A 25,822-nucleotide genomic window follows, 5' to 3' on the forward strand; every position below is an offset into this window, starting at 1 on the left:
AGTTTCTCATTATCCACTTCATCCATTCCATTTATCAATTTATAAACTTGTATCAGATCCCTTCTCTCTCTTCTCTGCTCCAAGGTTGGTAGATCCATTGCCTTTAGTCTCTCCTCATATGCCATCCCTTTAAATTCTGGATCCACTCTTGTAGCCATTTTTTGTAGTCTCTCTAATTTTCTTATGTGTTTCTTTTTGTGAGTCCACACAACTCCTGCATATTCCAATCTAGGTCTTATTTTAGTACTTATCAAATTCTTCATCATTTCCTTGTCCATATAGTGAAATGCTACTCCAATATTCCTTAGCAAATTATACGTCTCTCTGAAAATTCTATCAATATGGCTTACCGGTTGATTTTTTTCTTCCATTGTCACTCCCAAGTCCTTTTCCTTTTGTACTTTTTCTAGTTCTACTCCATCTCCATCTTATAGATTCCCACTGGTCTTCTTTCACTTTTTCCCATTTCCATGACATGGCTTTTGTCCACATTGAAATTTCCATCTCCCATTTTTTGCTCCATTTCCAGATCTTGTTTAAGTCTTCCTGTAGTATTTCACAATCCTCTTTTTGTTTTATGACTCTGCACAGTTTCGCATCGTCCATAAACAGATTTATGTAGCTGTTCACTCCTCTGGCATGTCATTTATATATACTGAGAAAAAGTATTGGTGCCAATACTGACCCTGTGGCACTCCGCTGTCTACTGTTCTCCACTTGGACTTCATATCTTTAACTATCGTCCTTATTTCTCTCCCCTTAAGTAATTCTTCATCCATCTCAATGTGCTTCCTTTTAAGCCACCCTTCTCCTCTAACTTCCATAGTAATCTTTCATGTGGCACTTTATCAAAAGCCTTTTTTAGATCTAAATAAATACAGTCAACCCATCCTCTCTCTCTTGTACTTTATCAACTATTCTAGAGTAGAAACTCAATAAATTTGTCACACATGACCGACCTTTTCTAAAACCAAATTGGCTATTTGATAATATTTTGTTGTCTTCAAGAAACTCGATCCATTGTTTCTTTATTACTTTTCACACATCTTGCATATTACACTAGTTAGTGATACCGGTCTGTAATTTAAAGGTTCTTCCTTCCTTCCGCTCTTATATATGGGAACCACCTCAGCTCTTTTCCACTCCACTGGCACTGTTCCATTTCTATTGAGCATTTTATGATGTTGTATATTGGACTTGCTAGTTCTTCCTACATTCTTTCAGTATTCTGCCTGAGACTTCATCCGGTCCCATTGCCTTTTCCTCATCCAATTCCGTCATCAACTTTTTATTTCAAGCTTGGTTACTTTAATCTCTTTCATATAGACAGTCTCTCTATTACCCTGTGGTCTTTCAAATTTGGATTCCTTAGTAAAGACCTCATGAAATTTACTATTTAACAGTTCTGCCATACTTTTGGGTCTTCCACCATTCCGTTTTCTCCTTTTAACCTTTCTATTGTTTCTTTTTGTCTTATTTTTCCATTTATGAATCTGTAGAACAATTTTGGTTGTTCCTTACATTTTTCGACAATGTCCTTTTCATAGTTCTTTTCTTCTTCCTTTCTCACCTTAGCATATTCATTTCTTGCTGTTTTGAAGTTTTCCTTATTTTCTGGATTTCTGTTTCTTCTCCACCTTTTCCATGCTCCATCTCGTTTCTCCTTTGCCCTAGCACATCTTGCATTAAACCAATCTTTCTTTCCTTCTTCTTTAGGTCTATATTTGGAACATATTCCTGACCCCAGTTTTGTATATTTCCAAAAATAAGTTATATTTCTCTTGAACCGTTAATGAGTTTTCCATCTCCTCCCAGTTTACGTTTTAAAATAGTTCTTGAGATTCTCAATATCAGCCTTTCTGTAATTTAATCGGTCTCCTTTGTATGATTCATCTCTATCTTCCTTTCCTTCTTCTATATCCATTTCTAATATTACATGGTCACTCTTTCCCAATGGGCACTTGTATCTTATATCATCGTTAATTGGTATATCCCTTGTAAAACTAGGTCTAATCTTGCCGGCTCATCGTTTCCTCTGAATCTCGTGTTTTCCTTTACTCTTTGGACCATCAAATTATCTATCATTAGGTTCAGGAATCTATCTCCTCAGGCATCTTCCCCCATACCACTTTCATAATTTTCCCAGTCTACCTCCTTACAGTTGAAATCTCCTATCAATATCACTTTTCTCCTTTCCTTAATGATTCTTGTAAGACTCCTTATTGTGTCATCTATCATGTTTCTATATTCTTGGTTAGTCCATGAGTTTGTTTTTGGTGGTACATATGTTCCAATGATTGTTAACTCCTTTTATCTATGTCTATTTTTATTGCCTCATTTAACTTTGTTTCCACCAGGCATACAATATCTGGTTCTTCTTTCTTTATGTAATCTCTTAATTCTAATTTATTAGATAAAATCCCATCTATGTTTTAATACATCATTTTTAATCTCTTGTTCTTATCATTTTTAGTTAAATTTGCTCTATTCTTTTCTCTTCTTTCTCTTTTATATACCATTTCCTTATCCTGTCTCCTATAATTCTCCAAAAAAATGCCTTCTTCTCCTCCTCTGACCTTTCATTATTTTTTTCTCTTGCTTCTGCCACCAGTTCATTGTGTCTCTTCCTTTCCTCCTCGTTTCTATTTTTCTTTATATATATATCTTTGCAACCTTCTGTTTCTCTGAGTTTCGTTTTCTATATAGTACTTCTGCTGCTGCTTGTGATTTTAGTAATATCTTAATTGGTCTCACTGTTCCTTCTTGATATGGTCCCATTCTATGGATTTCTTCTACTTCCTCTTCTAAGTTCTGTCTATCCTCATCATTCAGATGTTTTAGTAGGTCTTTTACTGATTTCATTTCGTCTTTTCCTTCTTGGTCTATATTTAACATTTTTTCTTTCAGTCCAAAATAATTACACTCTTCTTTTTTTCCGCAATTTCTCTTACTAAATTTTCTTTTTTCTTGAGGACTCCTATCATTTTGCTTGTCATATTTTCATCTCTTTCTTTTAACTGTTCTTGAAATACTTCTTGAAATGATTCCTTGTCTTTCTTATCTTGGATTCTCCATGCTTGTACTTTTTTTTTTAATCACGTCTTGTACTCTTTCTTCTTTGTTAACTAGATCTTTGAGCTTCTCTTTTTCTTTCTCGGCTTTACAGTCCTTCTTCCATCAATTTCTTATAGTTCGCTATTTGGACTTTTAATTCTTCATTTTCGGTTCTTAGCCTAGTTTCGTTTTCTTCCACTCTTTTTATCCTTTCTTTCAATTTCTGGAGCTCTTTATCCTGTTCTTCATTCTCTTTCATTCCCATACTCTCTTTTATCAATTTATCTAATTTCGTTCGATAGTTAAGACTCTATCAAATAGTGAAGTTTGTCCGTATCAAAGCCTTCAAATTCTCTTTCTCCCTCACCAACATTGTCATCATCAGCTTTCATTCTTTCTCTTGTCACATACCTGCATTTAGATGGAATATCTTTCTCACTCATTATTATTTAACACTGTATTCATGAAAAAAAATGAGTCCACACTTTTGCCCAGGCCACTGTAAACCCAAACAAAGGTATTGAAGATCAGCTGATTCTCGGGAGTGTGTGTGTGTGTGTGTGTGTGTGTGTGTATTTACCTAATTGTATTTACCTAATTGTAACATACGGAAAAGAGCTATGCTCGTGTTGTCCCGTCTCCATATCTATTAATGTCCAGCTTTTCTTAAAATCATGAATATTCCTTGCGTTGACCACTTCCACGTCTAAACTATTCCATGCTTCCACCCTTCTATGAGGAAGCTATATTTTTCACATCTCTCCTATAAGTGGCCATTTTAGTTTTTCCCATGCCCTCTCGACATTCTTTCATTCCACATACACAGATCTTCCCTATCCATTTTTCCATGCCAATCATCACTCTGTATATTGCTATCAGGTCTCCCCTTTCTCTTCTGTTTTCCAGGGTCGGAAGTTGCATTCTTTTCAGTCTGTCTTCATAAGTCAAATCTCTTAAGTCAGGCACCATTTTGTTGCAGCCCTCTGTACTTTCTCTAGTTTCCTTATGTGTTTCTTTAAGTTCGAGCCCACTGTATTGTTGCATATTCAAGCCTCGGTCTTATCATTGCAGTAATTATTTTCTTCATCATTTCTTCATCTAAATATCTGAACGCCACTCTTATGTTCCTCAATAAGTTCAATACTTCTCCAATTATTTTGTTTATATGTCTCTCTGGCGATAGGTCATTGGTAATTGTCACCCCAAGGTCTTTTTCTTCATGACTGGTTTTATGTCTTCATTTCCTATCTTGTACATACTCCTGATTCTTCTTTCACTCTTGCCAAACTCTATTTTCTTGCATTTTGTCGTGTTGAACTCCATTTGCCATGTACAGCTCCATTTCCATATTCTGTCCAAGTCTTCCTGGAGTAGTTCGCAATCTTTGTCACATCTCACTTTTCTTAACAATTTTGCATCGTCTGCAAATAGGCTCACATAACTGGACACCCCATCCACCATGTCATTTATGTAGACCGCGAACATTACTGGTGCCAACACTGATCCCTGTGGAACTCCACTCTCCACCAATCCCCATTCTGATGGTCTGTCCTTAATTATTGTTCTCATTTCTCTTCCTACCAAAAGTCTTCCATCCATTTTAGTAAACTGCCATGCACTCCTCCTACCATTTCAAGTTTCCAGATCAGTCTCCGGTGTGGTACCTTATCAAAGGCCTTTTTTAAATCCAGATATATTCCATCAGCCCAACCATCTCTTTCCTGTATTACATCTATCACCCTCGAATAGTAACATATCAGGTTTGTCGTGCATGAACGCCCTTTTCTAAAACCAAATTGACACTCACAAAGTATGTCATTTTCTCCAAGAAGTCTGTCCATCTATTCTTCACCACCCTCTCACACATCTTAGCTACCACACTTGTAAGTGACACTGGTCTATAGTTCAATGGGTCTCTCTTGTTACCTGATTTATAGATTGGGACAATGTTAGCTCTTTTCCAGTCTTGGGGCACTACACCTTCCCTTAATGAGGCATCAATTACTTCACAAACTTTTTCTGCCAGTTGCTCCCTGCATTCTCTTAAAATCCATCCTGATACCCCATCAGGTCCCACAGCTTTTCTCACTTCTAAACTCCCCATCATGTTCTTGATCTCCTCCACAGTTACTTGAAACTCCTTCATAATCCCTTTCTGTTCCATTACCAGTGGTTTGTCAAAAGCAGTCTCCTTTGTGAATACCTTCCGAAAGCATCCATTCATAGCCTCTGCCATTTCCTGGGATCTTCACTGCATACTCCATTTACTTCTAAACTTTCAATACTTTCTCTATTTTTGATGTTGTTGTTCACATGTCTGTAAAAAGCCTTGGTTGGTCTTTACATTTATCAATTATATCCTTTTCTTGTTTCTTTCTTTCTTCTCTTCTAATCAACACATATTCATTTCTTGCTCTTTTGTAACTTTCCCACTGCTTAATCCGTCTTTTCCTTCTCCACCTCTTCCATGCATCCTCTTTTCTTGTTCTAGCCTTTTCACATCTATCGTTAAACCAGTCCTGCTTTCCAACTTCTCTATGTTGTCTTATTGGTACAAATTTTTCTCACCTTCTTTGTATATTTTTATAAATTCCTTCCACTTTTCATTTGCTCCTTAGCACTCTTGAATTTCATCCAATTTGTCTCTTGAAAGAATTTCTTTAGGTTTCCAAAATCTGTCTTGGCATAATTCCATCTTCCCACTTTATATTCTTCATTTCTTCTAGATTTCTCTTCGTCTATCACCTTGAACTCCAAAACTGCATGATCACTCTTTGCTAAAGGGCACTCCACCCTCATCTCCTCAATGACCATTGGCTCTGTACTAAAGACCAAGTCCAGTCTTGACGATGCTCCCTCTCCTCCAAACCTAGTATCTTCTTTGACCCACTGAGTTAACACATTTTCCATTGCCAGTGTCAATAGTGTATTTCCCCATGTTGTCTCTGATCCTTCCATTGACCAGTCCTCCCAACACACCTCTTTACAATTAAAATCTCCCATCATTATAGTTCGTTCACAGCCACCCAACATTTCTTCCAGACATGTTCCTGTATCACTTATCATTTCTTCATATTCCTGTACTGACCATGCATTTGTCTTAGGTGGTACGTACACCACTATGTAGTGCCTCTTTTTCCTTCATTAGTTTCTGCTCTGATCTTTAGCACTTCTGCCTTTCCCATACCTTCTTTCACTTGATCCACCTTTATATCTTTTTAACCAGCAACATCACTCCTCCTCCCATCTTACCTACTCTATTTCTTTTCCAAACATTATATTTCCTTCTCCAACCATCATCAGGTCTTCTCCCTCTCTCAGTTTTGTTTCAGTAAGACCCACAATATCTGGGTTCTTGTCCCTCAAGTAATCGTTGAGTTCTAAAATCCCCGATATCACTCCATTTATGTTGGAATACATTACATTCCGCTCATACGTAAGTTTCTTTAGTCCTTTCTTGCTGTACTTTTCTGGGTTATGAACCACTTCCTCAGTCTCATATGTGTGTGTGTGTGTGTGTGTGTGTGTGTGTGTGTGTGTGTGTGTGTGTGTGTGTGTGTGTGTATTTTACCTAGTTGTAGTTTTACAGGGCCTGGACTTTATGCTTGTGTGGCCCCGTCTCCATATCTACACTTATCCAGTCTTTCTTTAAAACTATGCACATTCGTTGCAGACACTACTTCTTTATTCAAACTGTTCCACATCTTTGCGTGAAACTATACTTTTTAATATCTCTTACACATCTTCCCTTCCTCAGCTTCTTACTATGCGATCTTGTGCTTCGACTGGCATATTCTTCTCAGGATCAGATACTCATTGTCCACTTGGTGTGTGTGTGTGTGTGTGTGTGTGTGTGTGTGTGTGTGTGTGTGTGTGTGTGTGTGTGTGCACGTTTGCATGTGTATTATCTACCTATGGACTACAGGATTTAAACTAAGCTTGTGTTGTTCTGACTTCATATCTTTTTATCTAATAAAGTTATAAAGTTATGGATGTTCCTTGCTCACAACCTGTGCATTCAGATTAGAAACTGAAATATTAATACATGTGCGTGTAAGGGCATGGGTTAGAACAGAAACCATATTAATGTGTAACTGGTATTTTGTCAGTCATGTTGCATGATAACCCAGTTTTGGATGTGCACCTTGCATATAAGGACATTTTATGAATTTATGAATAATGAATTAGCTCTATTAGATCATTATTAGTTGATCTAAAGGCATGTTGCAAGTGCATAGCTGTCATCAACTATATCACTTAGATTAAAAACATATTGGGAAGTAATTCCACTACTTTTGATTTATTCAATGATAAGATTGTCTGATATTTATCATGGGAAAGTTGATATTTACAGTGGCCACCTTAAATAACAGGTTTTAAATTATAGCTTTTAAAAATGAAAGGTTATGCTTTTCTACTCAAGTAATCCTTATGGAAAGGAAATGGCTGTACACTGAAATGCAAGCATATTTTGTCTTTATTCAGAAAACACATCTGCTCTTAAGAAATATTCTAAGCATGTGTCTCATAATGAATGTACCTGTGTCTATGAATACTAATGTCAGTTGTATACATTTTCTTTAAGTTTGCTTGCATACATATGTGCTTTTAAGGATACAATAAACATTAATTCTTATTCAGCACTCAATATACATCTCTAAACATTTTAGAATTGTATTTTATTTATGCATATGCCATAATATGTCAAGTAAATTTTCTTATATCTTGAATTGATTATTTTACATGCCAGTTCCATTAAATTTTGACATTGTGTTGTTCATAGAATATGTATTTGATTAGATAGATTTCATACTAATAATCCCTCCCTTTTTCTATTTCATAATTCTGTGACAAACTTGAGCTAACACGTACTCCCAATCCCATGAACAGCAGGTCTCAGAGCTCGTTAAGTGGGCGTGATAGTGACAGTATGGACAACGAAGTGACGCTTTCCAAGATGGATGTTGTCCTGTCCTTCGCTCTTGAGGTAAGACTTTCTACATGAAGCTCCTTCATTCAAGGAAATGATAGGAGGTGCAATCATGTAAGCACCAACAAGTGTCCTCCCAAGCCAATGTTTAACGTAACTTCATTAGATGTATTAACCTATTGTCCCTATTAAATGATAGATGTATTTCAGCAAATGTGACATGATCCAGGTAAGGTGAGTTATGTTGCATGTGATATATTTTATTTAGCAAAAATAGATGAGCTTTACATTGAGGGAAATGATAACTGAAGTTTTCATATTTTCCATTTCATTATTACATAAGGTGAATACTGAAATTTAAAATGCTTTTCAATTAATAGATTATTGTAATCTCTGGTTATTTTGTCCTTAGAAGCAAATTGTCAAATCTTTTGGAATAGGTAAATGCAATCCCTTTCTTATTATAATGAAGTCACATACATAGTATATTTGAGATGCATAGGTAGAAATTACCTTAGATGTGGGCATGATAAAGAATATCCATTTTTTAAAGATATATGCATGTACTATATATATATATATATATATATATATATATATATATATATATATATATATATATATATATATATATATATATATATATATATATATATATATATATACATACATACATACAGTGGAGACTCAATAGTCAAACTTTTCAACAGTCGAACGCAAAAGTTTGACTTAATACTATAAAAAATTACCTATTAGTCAAATGTCTGTCCACATGGCTGTAAACAACGGTTCTCTCTCTTCCCGCCGCCCCATGCGCCCCTTCGGGCCACTGCAGCCAGTTGATACTTCACTGTCGCAGTTTTTTTTGCATTTAGAAGCTTACACTGGCACCGAAGAGGTTTGTTAGTGGTGAGAATAAGCCTACAAGAAAGAATGTAGTGATAACCATCGAAAGGAAAAAGGAGATTATTGATAAATACGAGAAAGGAGGAAGAATAACTGATCATGCAACTGAGTACTGTATGGCTAAATCTACAGTAGCCAAAATACTGAAGAAGACAGAGCTCATTAAAAGAGCTGATGTGGTGATTAGTGTGAAAAGGCAATTTAAGCGACCTGTGGCAGTGGAAGAAATGGAAAAATTGTTGATTGGATAAACCAAAGGCAGATGGCTGGTGATTCTTTGTCAGAGGGCATAATTTGTGCGAGGGCTAGGCTGCTGCATCGTGATCTTATTTCTGATACTACATTCGACTCCAATAATGATTTTAACCGCTAAAACTTGGGACATGTCGATAGACGTTCATCACGCAAGACTTGGTGCACGTTGATAGACGTTCAGGTGTTTTGGGCTATATTTTGGCTTTTTTTTTTTTTTTTTTTTTTTGTGTGTGTGTGTGTGTGTGTGTGTGTGTGTGTGTGTGAACTGGCAACAGTCATCAGGAGTAAGCATATGCTATACGTTACTGTGTCACCAACTCCCACGATGGATGGTGGGAGCGACAGTGATTTCACAGTGTCCTATTCTGCCACCTCTCCCGTGCGCCTTCTACACCTCGGGTCTCTCGCCATGTTGCTGGGAGACAACTTTTGAATGAGAGTGGTATCAGAAGGGCTTTGGAATTACCAGTTTCTACAATAATAGAGAGCAAAGATAGTGATGTTCTGGGCTCTGATACGGATATAGAAGGTTCAACCACCGAGGGGGACAACATTCCACCACCACCACCAGCAACTCCTATTGTGTGTATTTTATATATATTTTTTGCAAAAATATACAAATTAGATCACTTTGCAAACATTTTGATTGAGAGAGAGAGAGAGAGAGAGAGAGAGAGAGAGTGGATACAAGGGGCACGTTTTCTATCGTTCTAGCCAAGGTCACTGAACTGAATCGGACGCAAGGCCACATACACCGATGATACCACCTCATTCAACCTGTGATATTTTGATAACCATAGCACCTAGAGACTTCTGGTTTTTTGCATTGCAAAGAGGAAGAGTCGTTTGTGGGTAGAACACTATTTGTTCACATTCATTTAAGGAATTTCCAAGTGTAATCAGTATGTGCATACATACTCAGTGCCACGGAGTCAAGGTTATCCTCGTGGCATGAGTGTATATGAATACTAAGATATGATATCCATTATAGCAGGCAATAGAGGAGTGAAAACATAAACATCATGATGAAAGTAACACGCAAGCAAAAGGGTCACAAGAAGAGTTAAAAGTGGCCGAGTGGCCGCGAGTCTCCCGCTTCGTCTGTGGCCCATCTTATCTCTGCTTTATTTTTTGGTATTCCATGTAAGATTTCACTTTATGCATTACAAAACAATCCTTTCTTGGGGGCAAGGTTTGTAAAAAGCTAATAGAAATGTTTTTGTGAACATAAATGCATATATAAGACAGTAACACCACCTCCAGAGGTGGTGGTCCCAGCAACCTCAGAGCAACCTGATAGCAACCTTGTCACCATCCCTCCAAGTGTTCATGGATGCCATTTCGCTGCAAGAGGTTGCTCTGACGTTGTTAAAGAATCTTGGATTCATCTCCAGGAGCGCTAGAGACAAAGGCGGGGAGCCAGCCAATCACAGCGAAGCTACCGCGTTTGGTTCCTCACTCGGCAAATTCAAACCCAGAAAATTCGCTAAAACGGACGTGGTTGTCGTTATGCGGACTTTTTGGTCTAACTTTATATAGTACGTTAAACCGGAAATTCGTTAAACGAATGTTCGTTAAGCGGAGTATTACTGTGTATATTATATATTGTTACCTTCTCAGCCTTGGTTCTCCACTTTGACTGGCTGTGAAGCCCAAGTCCACAGTAGGGAGATGCACATCAGGTGTGCGCCCGGTGGCCAAGTCCACGGGCAGGCAGAGCTCCCGACCGAACATCAGGCAGGCGGGAGTGTGCTCGTTCGCCTCGTGCACTGTGGAGCGGTAAGCCATCAGCATGGCGGGCAACTTAAAGTTCCAATCATCCTGTCCCGCCCCACAGTACTTCGCTAGCTGCTGCAGAAGGGTCCGGTTGAACCTTTCCACCATCCTGTCACTCTGGGGGTGGAGAGGCGTGTTCCGAGTCTTGTGTATCCCCAGCAGAGTGCAACACTCGTCGGCCATGGTCACTGTGCAGCTCGGCTGGCACACCAAAACGGGCGAAGAATTCACTCACTAACACTTCTGCTACCGTCTCTGCCTCATGGTTCGGGAGCGCATACGCTTCAGGCCACTTTGTAAAATAATCCATGGCCACACATATATAACGATTCCCACAGGGCGTAACGGGAAACGGCCTGGCTATATCAACAGCTACTCGCTCCATTGGTGCTCCCACTGTGTACAACTGCAACGGAGCATGGTTTCTGCGGGCGGACCCTTTCATAGCACTACACACGTCACACGCCCTGCACCACTCACGCACGTCACTTCGCATGCCCACCCAGTAGCAGCGTTAGCGGAGACGGTGTAATGTGCACTGCTCATCCACATGACTGCTCGTCACTCCCCCGTGCAGCTCTTTCAACACCTCAGCATGTAAGGCACGGGGCACCACCACTAGCCACGCATCGCTCCCCACACCCCCAGCTGCTTCCCAGCGCTTCACCAACACTCCCCGCTCGTCCATTCGCAATGCCTCCCACTGGTCAGCCAAGCACTTAGTGGCAGGGCTCTCCGCTGCCACTTCTATCCAGCCGGGCCATTCGCCACCAGCCTCCAGCCAGCGGACAATGGGTGCAAGATTGGAGTCCATGTGCTGCGCTGCCCGCCACCGCTCATCGCACTCAGCGGCACCTGCAGGCACCCGCAAGCGACAGCATGTGACGTCTGAAGGGGCGCCAGGTGAGTCGGCCTCACGCGGGTGTGGACGAAGGGCGTATGGCTCCTTTGCAGAGCAGTGTGAGCAACCTGCCTCACACGGGCATCGGCTCAGGATGTCAGCGTTGCCATGCACACGCCCAGGTTGGTGCACGATATGGTAGTTGAACTGCTCCAACCGGCCCAGCCACTGCGTTAACTGTATTTCCGGCACCTTCAACGACTTCAACCACTGCAGAGCGGCGTGATCGGTGCAGACAGTGGACTCAGCGCCGTAGAGGTAGGGCTGGAAGTGTTCCGGTGCCTTCAAAACTGCTAGCATTTTTTGGGGGGTTACACAGTAGTTGCATTCGGGCTTGCTAAACTTGGCGCTGTAATATGCCACCACATGCTCCTTCCCGTCCCTCACCTGTGACAGGACCGCCCCGACGCCTTCAGCTCTGGCATCGGTGTCCAACAGGTATGGCAGCTTCGGGTCAGGGTAAGGCAGCACCGGCGCCTCCGTCAGCGCCTTCTTCAGGCCCTCGAATGCGGCCTGACATGCCTCGTCCCACTGGAAGTGTGCCCCTTTCTTGGTGAGGCGGCGCAGAGGGGCAGCCACTGTGGCGAAGTCAGGCACGAAGCGGCGGTAATAGGTGCACAGGCCCACGTAACTCTGCACCTCAGCCACACTGGAGGGGACCGACCAGTCTTCCACTGCCGCCACCTTCTGCAGGTCCGTGCGCATGCCCTCCTGGCTCACCACGTGCCCCAGGAATGGCACCTCAAGCTGGAACAGGAAGCACTTCTTCGGGCTGAGCTTGAGATTAGCCTTCCTCAGGCGCTGCAGAACCTCCTCCAGCCGCGTCAGCTCCTGCTCAAAGGTGCCCCTGAACACGATGACGTCGTCCAGGTATACAAGGGCCGTCTTCCACTGCAGTCCATCCAGCACCCGTTCCATGAGACGCTCAAAACAGCCAGGGCATTGCAGAGGCCAAAGGGCATGGCGTTGAACTGCCACAGCCCCTGCCCGAAGGAGAAGGCTGTTTTTGGCTTGTCCTCATCCGCCATCTTCACCTGGTGATAACCCAACTTCAGATCCAGGGTGGAGAACCAGTGGGCCCCCACCAGAGCGTCCAGCTTATCGTCAATCCTCGGCAGGGAGTAAGAATCCTTCACAGTCATGTCATTCAGCGCTCGGTAGTCCACACAGAAGCGCTGTGAGCCGTCCTTCTTCTTCACCAGGACTACAGCTGACGAGCACGGACTGTCTGACTGTTCTGTCACCCCCTGCGCCTCCAGGTCATTGACTGTGTGCTGCATCTCTTCATGGCGGACCGGTGCAACACGACGAGGCGGGCACTTGATGGGCGCACTCGTTCCGGTGTTGATGGTGTGCTTGACAAGCAACGTGCGGCCCAGATCCAAGTCGCCATGACTAAACACATCAGTATGGTGACTAAGGATGTCACGCACCCGCTCCGTCTGTGCCTCAATCAGGTGGGTGGCGCTCCGCTGCGCCAAGTCCTCCAGGAAGCCCGGCAGCGGGCCCGCCACACGCGGCCACTCTCCCTGCCGCCAGACCTTGGTCCGCTGCACCTCTTCACACGCCCCAACTGGCGTGCCGGTGGATATATTTTGAGCCTTATCAGAGAAGTTAGCCAGTAATACAGTGACTAACTCCTCCCCCGCTCCTATGTCCTCACTCCTGACACCACTGTTACCTTCTCACCCGTGGTTATCAGCTTTGACTGGCTGCATCAGCTTCGTTTTCAAGGGTCCGGAGCACACAGGAGCACACCAACACGAGGTACACAATGGCGGGTAATGGCGGGCAACGCCGGACAGAGAAACACCAGCTTACTCACATCCTTTACTGAGTCCTCAGTTCACAGTACATCACAGGGTAGCCTCCACACACACACACACAGGGCACTCAGGCCCTCACAGGCGTTCCCAGGGGCGGGCACAACAGACCACAACAGCAGGCAACACGTCTTAATTAAAGAGCGTGCATCTCACTGTCTTACCTTGCACTTGCTCTCTTGCAGACTCTCTCCCCCACGCGGCGTGCCACACTCACAAAGCCAGCCCGCGCAAAACACACATACGCACATACACACACATTCGTATATATATATATATATATATATATATATATATATATATATATATATATATATATATATATATACAGGCAAATCCCACATAACAAATGGGTTAGGTTAAAAAAAAAGTGTTTGTTATGCGAAAATTCGTTGTACGGGGTCCTAGGATGATTAAAAAAAAAGGTAAACAAAAGATAAAATTAAATAAAATACAGTTAGTTCTCCCTATACAGTACTTCGTTATCTGGTAAATTCAAAGTTATGGTTTCTGGTAATTACTACTCTCAAATCGATTTACTGTAAGAAAAATTCACACATACGGTATCCGCTCGTGTTTTATTTGCACCGTACTGTAGTGCCACCATGCCGCGCGGCCACCACAACAATCTCTTCCCGCATTTCCCTCTGAACACAAGTGAAATCCTTACAGCGTGATTTTTGTTGATATTATGAGTAAGGGCTTACATTCCTACTGTCACTTATCCTCGGGAGGGACATTATCTGATAGAATACATGGCAAGTGAAAGGTAAATAAAAACATTTTGTTTGTTTCGTTTGTGCAGTACTTTACATTTCTTTGTATGACTATTTCATGTAATTTCATGTCTGTACGGGTGACTTTCAATGTGCTGGAACACATCCCCTATTTTCACATGTTATAATGGGTTCGGTATACAGTAATTTCAATTTGCGGTAAGATTTTCAGGAATGCATATATATATACTGTATAACAAGGACTTACTGTAAAAAAAAAAATCATAACGCGTCAAATTCGGACGCAGTAGTGGATGGTGGTGGTGGTGATTCAGTGGCATTTTCAAACTCAGCCAAAATTGCTCCAATAAACATTTTGTTATAGCGGGGTTTGGTGCTCATTATGTAATTTAAGGGTAATAAAACAAAACATTCGTTGTGGCGAAAATTCGTTGTGTAAATGTTCGTTATACTGGGTTTCCTGTGTGTATATATATATATATATATATATATATATATATATATATATATATATATATATATATATATATATATATATATATATATATATATATATATATATATATATATATATATATATATATATATATATATATATATATATATATATATATATATATATATATATATATATATATATATATATATATATATATATATATATATATATATAAATTTATATACAGTAATAGTCAAAGCTGTTCGTAGAATGAAAATTCGTAAAGCAGACAAAATTTTCCCATAGGAAATAATGCGTTCTGGGCTGGTCCCCAACATACCACATGGGTTAAAAAAAAAATATATATATATAAATACGTTTGGCAGCATATTGGGCCACCGATGTACCACTACTTTTATGATGTCATATGAGTCACTGGAAGTTTAGAGGAGCTATGTACAAATTCTCTCACATTCTCACACTTATGTTCACTAAACAACGTTTCTAATAGCTTTTTACAAACCTTGCCCCCAAGAAATGATTGTTTTGTAATGCATAAAGTGAAATCTTACTATCACTGAGTGATAGTGAATTACTAATAAAATACCACGTATTTCATTGATAATTCACTATCACTCAGTGCCACAGAGTCGAGGTTATCCTCGTGGCATGAGCGTATATGAATACTAAGATATGATATCCATTATAGCAGGCAATAGAGGAGTGAAAACATAAACATCATGATGAAAGTAACACGTAAGCAAAGGGTCACAAGAAGAAGAAGTGGCCGAGTAGCCGCGAGTCTCCTGCTTTGTCTGTGGCTCATCTCATCTCTGCTTTATTTTTTGGTATTCCATGTAAGATTTCAGTTTATGCATTACAAAACAATCCTTTCTTGGGGGCAAGGTTTGTAAAAAGCTTATAGAAATGTTGTTTTGTGAACATAAATGCATATATAAGAGACAGTAACACCACCTCCAGAGGTGGTGTTCTCAGCAACCTCAGAGCAACCTGATAGCAACCTTGTCACCGTCCCTCCAAGCGTTCATGGATGCCATTTCGCTGCAGGAGGTTGCTTTGATGTTGTTAAAGAATCTTGGATCCAGCTCCAGGAGCGCTAGAGACAGAGGCGGGGAGCCAGCCAATCACAGCGAAACTACTGCGTTCGGTTCCTCACCTGGCAAATTCAAACCCAGAAAATTCGCTAAAACGGATGTGGTTGTTGTTATGCGGACTTTTTGGTCTAACTTTATATAGTAGGTTAAACCGGAAATTTGTCAAATGAACGTTCGTTAAGCGGAGTATTACCGTATATATATATATATATATATATATATATATATATATATATATATATATATATATATATATATATGTATATATATATATATATATATATATATATATATATATATATATATATATATATATATATATATATATATGCAGTCGGCATATATATATATTTAAGAAGTATCTGAGACTTACCTCTGGTTAGTTGAAGTATGCTTAGAATTTTATGAGTCAAATCACCCCTGCCGTCGTGGAGATTTCACATGAGATGTCGCTGTCGCTCAGTAGCTGTCAGACTTTGTAGCCACGAACACCCACATGACACTAAATAACAAACTGATCAAAAGTACAAGCCTTGTACATCAAGATAAAACAGGGCGGGAAGAGGAGGGCATGTGAAATCTCCACGACGGCAGGGTGATTTGACTCATAAAATTCTAAGCATACTTCAACCAACCAGAGGTAAGTCTCATACTTTAATTTTACTGTCAAATCACCCTCTGCCACGTGGAGCATTTCCCATGAGGCTTTGAAGCCATGTGGGTGTCGTGCCATAATAAATGTCCCCAAGAAAAAGTGGACAAAAGGGTCCAAAAAAAAAACACAATTTCACAACCTGAAACTTCATTGAGCAAAAGTTGAAGATTCACATATTACATAAATGTCAGAACAGTAGAAACTTAAACCAACATATCACATAATGTAGAAAAAACCAAAGCTTCTAGTTTTCAGTCCCCTATGCAAACCTGTGCATAATGGCAGTGAATCTCACGCTATGCTCATATCTCCAAACCATTAATAACCCAAAGAAATGGAACAATATTACAATAATTTACACAAGTACAGCCTCCTGAAATGAATCTAGTTGTGGGACAATTTGCTTGTCATAAAACTTAGCAAAAGTACTGGCCCGAGTCCAGCCGGCTTTGGCCATTATAGTAGTAATAGGCACTGACATAGCCTTTGCCTTTGACACTGCCGCTGACCTAACACTACCAGCAGTAAATGTAGTAGTGTCAACACCTGATCTTTTAAGCATCGCCTTAACCCAACGGGCAATGGTGTCCTTAGTGACCGACTTGTGTGGTCTGACGTAGCTGAGGAGAAGTCCAGCATCCTCTCGGGAAAGTTCCCGTCTGATCTCCGCCGTTCTTGCGAGGTAATGCTGTAAGGTATCGCAAACACATAAACTAGTGTCCCTGGAATAAGCTTGAAATTTAATTGAACGAATATTAAAGGAGGCCCTACACTGCTTAATGTGACCCCGTAACCGAACTGAAATAAAGTCCTCTCCTATGCTAATGCCAGTGGTAACTAACAGATGTAAAGTTTGTACACGTGCAGCCTGGGTTAGAGCCATCAGCATAACCAGTTTTAAAGTTAAATCCCTAAGGGTTAGAGTATGCAAGGGGTACATGGATTTCAATTCCCGCAGGACTGGTTGAACGTCCCATGTTGCAGTGTATCTAGGTATGGGTGGACGCAAATTAAATACACCCCTCATGAACCTGATGACCAAAGGGTGGTTACCCGCTCTACAGCCATCCACCACAATGCCCAAAGAGGAGAGAGCACTTCTGGCCGTATTGAGTGTTTCATAACCCACATTCCTGTTAAAAGTTTCAGACAAAAAATTTATAATGTCCGCGACAGTGGGATTACAGGCACTAACGTTCCCTCTAACACAAAATTGTGCCCAGCGCTTAAGGTGCGGGCGGTATTGTTTCTCGGTGCCTGGTTTCCAAGAAGCCAAGATGATGTTTGCACCGTCCTCAGAAACTCCGCGTGCTCGTAAGTGCTCCCTGACAGAAGGCACGCCATCAGATGTGTGTTGCGCATGATCGGGTGATCTTCCCCTGATGATGGGTGTACAAGCACCGCAGTTTTCTGCGATATGAGGCGGGTAATCGATGAGCATCCCGAGCAACGTGCCCATCCATGGTTGGGACTGCCACAGGGGAACAACCATCCACACTCTGGCTCCTTCGGCTTTCAACTTCTGCAGGCATCTAGCAATTAGCGAAAATGGAGGAAAAATGTAAGAAAGTTTGAATCTTGCCCAATTTAAAGAGAATGCATCCACATGCATTGCCCTGGGTCTGGTCTCCATGAGCAATATGAAGGTACCTGGTTATTTATCCTAGAGGCAAACAAATCAATAGTTGGTGTACCAAACACTTTACACAATTGTTGGAAAATACGTGGATCAAGCTTCCATTCATGCCTGTCGTTCACCAAGCGCGAGGCCATGTCTGCCAAAGTGTTTTCCTTGCCCGGAATATGTGAACAAGTGATCCAAGCATTGGAAGTGAGGCACCAATCCCAGATCTGGATAGCAATGTCATTGCAAGTGAGAGATTTAGTACCACCCATTTCATTCACATAGGTCATTGCAGTGGTGTTATCACAATAAACTTTAATGTGTTTCCCTGAAAGAAGTGGTGTAAAACCTTGCAACACCAACAAAATAGCTTTGAGCTCCAAAACATTAATGTGCAATAATCTTTCAGCTAGAGACCAAGTACCAGAAATAGACTGAGCATTCACGTGTCCCCCCCAACCTGTGTTGGAAGCATCAGTGTAAATGTCAATATCAGTACCAGGACGAAAAATTCTCCTAACCTGTGTTGTTGTGTTTTCGAGCCACCATTGAAGGTCCGTCCGCATACCCTCTGTAATTTTCATGCAACTGTCAAAATTACCTTGAGCACACTGTAAAGCCGCAATTTTAGCTGCCTCTAATTGTCGGTAGTGCAATTTTCCCAATTCCACTGCTGGAAAGGCAGCAACCAAAAGACCTGTAACCCTAGCCACTTCTCTAATCTTGTCATGACTTTTGTTCTTAAGTTTCTGACAAGCTTGAGTGAGTTTCAGAATCCGTCGTTCCGGTAAAGAAACAGTCATAGAATTAGTGTCAATGATGTTCCCCAAATATTCAATTGACTGAGTGGGCTGCAACACTGACTTTGGTACATTAATACAAAATCCCAATCTGTGCAACAAGTCAATAGTATCAGTTACACAAGCAATACATCCAGCTTTATACTTATTACAAATCAGTGTGTCATCAATGAAACTGGTGATAGAGTAGCCCATTCCTCTCAATGCAGCAAATACTGGTTTCATTAATTTTGTGAAAATTCTAGGCCCTTCAGAAATACCGTTAGGCAGACAAGTAAATTGGTAAATATTGTTCCTCCACTGAAAACACAAAATTTTTTGTTGTTCCTCTGCAATCTTTACAGTGTAATATGCATGTCTAAGGTCTACTGAAGCTAGGTAGTCCCCTGCATTAATCAATCTTATGGCTTGTTCAAAGTTATCCATCTTAAAGTGCTTGTATGGAATATGTTTGTTAAGCTCCTTTAAGTTTAACACCATCCTATACCCACCATCTTTTTTCGGTCTCAAAAAAATGGGGGAAATAATTTGTTCTGCCATCCTCTGTGTAGGAACAATAACATGAAGGTCCAAAAGTTTCCTGATCTCCTCATCAACCAGAGCTTGTTCTTCTAACCTGAATTTATATGTTAATTCCCGAGAAAATAAGTGTCTAACATCATCAACATTAATATCTAGGTGACAATGCTGCACCATGTCCAAGATAACTGGGTCACTTGTAACAGCCTGCCACTCATGTACAAAGTAATGTAACCTGCCTGCTACAAAAGGGGTACTAACCTCACTCACGGTCGGGGCCTCTGGTGACCCCGACCTTTTTTTGGCTCCGTGTCCTGACGTGCCAAGAACTGCCGCTGGCCCCCACGGTAACCCCACCGCTGCGTGGCGTAGGGCTGGAACCGAGTGGCATGGCTCCGAAAAGAGGACCTACCCCAGAAGCTCCTGGGCCTGCCACTGGAAGACTTCCATGCAAAAGTACTCTTCTTGGGAGTGATCTTGGTGCGCAGCTTCTCCATGTCCTCAATCTGTTTAGCTGATTGTGACACATCGTCCCCAAACAAAAACTTTGTCATGGGAACTTTGTCAGAACATAAGTGCACATATTTCTGGTTAAGTTCACGTTTCATCACAAACCGCCTCGCCAGTTTGTTATTATGATTGGCATGTCCAAGCAGCGCCAAAACACCATTGAGCTTACCTACTTCCTGAGCAATCACGGAGTTCCCAAGCTCCTGCACCAACTTGTCAAGCACTACTAGGGACTTGGTAAGAATAGAACCAGCTGAAACAATGTCTGAACTTACGTCTTTGAGTCGGGAGTCTGTCCTCCGTGCTTCCGTTTTCAAAGCGCCCAGAATCTGCTGGTTGCACTCAACAGGAACAAGCGCAGTGCAATTGTTAGGACGCCTGGTGACCGGGTCCTCCACAATCGCCTTGTGGTCTTCCTCTTGCAGCCCCTTCTCAACCCAACAATTTACCATGGCCGCCACTTGTGGGTCAATGTCCTCAGAAACCGTGTCACAGGGCCCGAAATCCTTAGCAGCCTGCAGCAAAACACTGCTGCCCGGAGGAAGGTCCCTAACTTCCCCGTCCTCACTGCTGGAGTCCCTAAAGCCCGAAAACGCCTCGGGCCCCTTTTAAGCGAGCCAATTCATCTACAACCACTTGCCAGGGAGGCTCTTGCAATTCGGCCCGTGTGTGGGAAACCTGGGGCCGAGCATGATCCTTGCGCCGACGGGGGTAGTTGTTACCGTAGCGGCGACCGAGGCCCTCCTGCCGCCCCACAGGGGAACCACTGGAGCTCCCACTGGGAGCACGGGAAGACGTCCTCTCTCTAGCCCTGGGAGATCTGGTGGTACTCCGCCTACCAGCGGAAAAGCAGGGAACCTCAGGTGGCTGGGCTGCGCGGTGCTCCGGCTCCGACATGTCGTCCGACCTGCACCAAAACAAGCCGAAAGCCTGTGCAAGCCCACTATCACACTTGGCAAATTGGCAGGCCCAACCCATACCAATGCCCTATGGTAGGCCCAACCCATACCATAGATCCACCTGAGTATAAGGCCATGTACCTGTGTGGTAATTGCTGACGCCGAAAACACTCGTGGAAGACGGCGAAAAACAACGTCCGATCAGCCCGAGAACGATCCAGCAACTGACAGCTACTGAGTGACAGCGACATCTCATGGGAAATGCTCCACGTGGCAGAGGGTGATTTGACGAAGTAAAATTATATATATATATATATATATATATATATATATATATATATATATATATATATATATATATGCAGTCGGCATCTCTCGACGTGATCGCGCGCTAAACAATATACACATTATGATTTCGATTGAAAGAAATGGTCAAACTACGAGACAGAATGAAACATAAATTGTTGTGGATATTTATTAACTTACCTTTTATTTACTAATGTAGTATCCTTTTCGTTTTTTCACTTCCTTCAAACAACTAGGGAGAGAATCTGCGAGCTTCATCACCGTTTCTCGTGGTATGCTGCTCCAAGCTTGACGAAGTGCTCTCTCTAATTTTGGCAGTGTGGAAATGTCTTCCTTTCTCAGCTTTCCCTTCACAATAGCCCAGAGGTTCTCAATGGGTGATATGTCTGGACTGTTGGCTGACCAGTCAGAAATGCACTCTACCTCACTTGCAGCAAGCCATTCCTTGACGGTGTGTGCGGTGTGGCATGGGGCGCCGTCCTGCTGCAGCACCTCATCACCAGTCGCTGCAAAACAGTCAGCCAGATGAATGTCTAAAAGACTGCGGTAGACATCCTTGGTGACTGACTGGCCTTTAGGGAGGACATGCAGCTCAGCCACGGCCCCATATGAGAATGCACCCCACACCATAAGGGTGGGAGGGTGTTTAGTAGACTTGGCTGTAAACTTTGGGTCTGTATGGGTCTGATCCTTTCCAACGCCACACCATCTTGGCTTTTGTGTCACTGACTCTGAATGCTGATTCATCAGTCCATAAGACTCTCCTCCACTCATCTACAGTCCATGTGCTGTATTTACGTGCAAATGCCAGCCTCTTTTTTTCGTTGTGCCTCGGAAACAAAAGCCTTGTTGCAAGCACGATATTTCTTAAATTCAAATTTTTTCTGGATATTTTTCTGTATCGTTCTGGATTCTGTTCCTTAATCTGTCGTGCTGTAAGGGTGGGATTTGCATCCAACTGGCGCCCTATGTGAGTCAGAGTTCTGTCACTAATCTTAGGTTGCCATCCCCCACCATGTTTGTGGTAGGGAATCTCACGCTCTCCAGACGCCTTAAATTTTAACACGAGGCGGCGGACTGTCACTGGGTTCACCCCTGTTTCAAGACTAATTTCCTTGGTTTTTCGCCCTAATCTATAGGCCTTAATCACGTACACAATATCATATTCACTTGTGTAAGCTTTGGACATTGCGGTAAACTTTCAGCAACACAATTTACATTTGCAACACAGGGTTGCGGACGGGGTAGTGGCGGCGGCACGTAAGAGAAGGCACGCGTCCTTATCAGTCAACCGTATTCAAAACTAACCGCTACTGTGGCCTAAAGTGACGCGGGTGTGAAGTCGATCAAGTTGCCATGTAGTCATTTTGCCCCTGGGCGGTTTCTCAGGGTGCTGCAGTGAAGAAATGACAAATACGCAAATTTGCCGCACGCTCGCAGCTGCGATCACATCGAGAGGCGCCGACTGTATATATATATATATATATATATATATATATATATATATATATATATATATATATATATATATATATATATATATATATATATATATATATATATATATATATATATATATATATATATATATATATATATATATATATATATATATATATATATATATATATATATATATATATATATATATATATATATATATATATATATATATATATATATATATATATATATATATATATATATATATATATATATATATATATATATATATATATATATATATATATATATATATATATATATATATATATATATATATATATATATATATATATATATATATATATATATATATATATATATATATATATATATATATATATATATATATATATATATATATATATATATATATATATATATATATATATATATATATATATATATATATATATATATATATATATATATATATATATATATATATATATATATATATATATATATATATATATATATATATATATATATATATATATATATATATATATATATATATATATATATATATATATATATATATATATATATATATATATATATATATATATATATATATATATATATATATATATATATATATATATATATATATATATATATATATATATATATATATATATATATATATATATATATATATATATATACATATATATATATATATTTTTTATTTTTATTTTTTTTCATGTAAAATTCATTTTTATCTACATACCATATATACCCATAATTATTAATTATTGCTTAAACACCCTATTCCTCAGCAAAATTATGCCATGTCTAACAGCTCGAGAAAAGAAAAAAAAAATACTTGAGGTGTAATTTCTTGTTTCCTTTGACAAGATACCCAGCAGCCCATTTTCTACTCTCAGGTACCACCCAGCAGGCTGATTCCCCCATTCATCTTTTTTTTTTTTTTTTTTTTTTTTTTTTTTTTTATACCATGTGGCTGTAGCCTAAAAGGTCATAGAGGGGAGGGAAGAAAGGAAACTCAATTATAATTAATGATTATGGGTAAGTATGTTGATAAAAATAGATTTTACATTAAAAAATCCTATTTTTATTACACTTACTACAACCCATAATTATTAATTATTGCTTAAGAAGTGAATCCCAAGTATAGGAGGGAGGATGACCTCACTCCTAAAAACAAGTTTCACTCCCCAAGACACACACCCTTACAAGCCCAAAACTTACAAAGCGGAGGCCATATCCTGAGGAGGGTTTTATCCCTGTCATTGTATCCAATGACGGATAAAACCAGAGGAGTGAGAGGAGCATCACAACTCTTGCCATGAGAACAGTCCAATGACCCTGAACACCACAGAGGACAATACATAGAACCATATGTATAAGAAACCCCAAAGAAAAATTATTGAATTACCCTGAGAGCTGACACAGCAAGGTCCGGAGAAAAGGTATCCAAATACTGATGAGTAATATCCTTAAGATAAGAAGAAGCAAAAGTGGACATACTCTTCCAGGTTCCTTCTCAAAGAACAGCAGGAATACTCTGAATCTTCTTGAAGAAGGCACTCATCACCACTGCTTTAACTTCATTTGCCTTCACCCGAACCAAGTGCATGTCCTCCTCATAAATATCCTCATGTGCATGCTGGATAACCTGACATATCCAGTGCGAAATAGTATGAAGGTACACCACACGCTGAGGCTCAGTAATCATCACAAAAAGGCAGAAGCATCTAGGACTACAGTCCCTGGTCCTACGAAGGTACTCCCTAATGGCTCTTTACTGGGCATAAAAGCCTGTCCCCTTCCGAGTTGCCAATGTACTCCATAAGAGCAGGAAGAGTGAATTCAGACTGAAATTCATCATCTGAGAGTTGAGTTTTTGCTAGAAAATCAAGGGCAAGAGAAAAAGTCATGGAAGACCAACCTTTAGAGTAACAAACTTCCGCTGAAAGGCCATGTAGTTCACTAGCTCAGCAAGCAGACGCTAAAGCCAAAAAGAAAAAAGACTTTAGTGCAACATCCCTCAATGAAGCCAAATGAAGAGGCTCATAAGGAGATATCATTAAGGAACGTAAAACTAAGGACAAATCCCACAGAGAATGCATGGTGAACAAAGAGAAGCCAACTTGGCAAATCCCCGAAACAGAGCTAACAGATGCTAATCCTGCAAGATACCTAAGCCAGCCAGCCAGAAAATGGGGGCCAAATGCCCCTAATGGATGGCAAGGACAAATGCTTTGTGTCCCAAAGAAAAATAAAAAAGTCCGCTAAGTCCATTACAGAGGCCAAGAGAGGATGACAACCCTTCAACTCACACCAACCACAAAAGACAGAAAACTTTGTCTGATAGACTCTGGCAGATGACTGTTTGACAGGACAGTCCATAAATCTAGCAGCCTTCCGTGAAAAGCCTCTCTTTTGGAAGAGACGCTGGAGAGTCTCCACACTTCAAGGTGAAGTGCCCTTGGAGACTTGTGAAAGAGGTGGCGACGAGGCTGGCAGAGCAGAGAGGCCCATGAAGGCAACATTCAAGGATGGTCCACTAGCAGACTCAAAAGCAGAGGAAACCAGTCTGCCTGATGCCAAGGCTGGGCAATCAGAGTCACTCGAACACAAACTGACTCAGATACGAACAACGCTTGACGAATCAGAGAGAAGGGAAGAAAGGCACACAGATCCAAGCTCTCCCATGGACAGGCAAAAGTGTCCTCTTTCCAAGCTCCCGGGTCTGGCAGGGGAGACATATACAGAGGTAACTAGTGATTTAACGCAGATGAAAACAAATCCATCTGCGGCACACTCCAGACCTGGAAGACCTGCCTGCACAGTGCTGGATGTAGAGTCCACTCTGACCCCACACACTTGTGACTGAGGGCATCCGCCACTGCATTGCGTTATCTCAGCATGAACCTGGAGTGAAGAAAGACCGAGTTGCCCTCATACAACTGGAGAATGTTCCCCACCAGATCCGACAGAAACTCAGACTGAGTGCCCCGAGTTCTGTAAATAGGCCACCATTGCCGAATTCTCTGACATAAGAGACACCACCATGCCCGACAATTCCATCATTATGAAG

At 40.9% G+C, this 25,822-nt stretch overlaps 1 protein-coding gene across 19 annotated transcripts in view; it reads left to right on the forward strand.

Annotated features, from left to right (window-relative positions):
- Positions 1 to 25,822, forward strand: part of LOC123517573 (calcium-dependent secretion activator-like) — a 1,686,808-nt gene that overhangs the window by 582,593 nt on the left and 1,078,393 nt on the right. For all 19 annotated transcript variants that reach the window (XM_045277817.1, XM_045277814.1, XM_045277824.1 and 16 more), the window contains one exon: positions 7,945 to 8,041. In XM_045277817.1, coding sequence (XP_045133752.1) covers positions 7,945 to 8,041 — 97 coding nt within the window. The remainder of the gene's footprint in view (positions 1 to 7,944; positions 8,042 to 25,822) is intronic.

This window comes from Portunus trituberculatus, chromosome 42 (genome assembly GCF_017591435.1).
Source record: "Portunus trituberculatus isolate SZX2019 chromosome 42, ASM1759143v1, whole genome shotgun sequence".
Lineage (NCBI taxonomy): Eukaryota > Metazoa > Arthropoda > Malacostraca > Decapoda > Portunidae > Portunus > Portunus trituberculatus.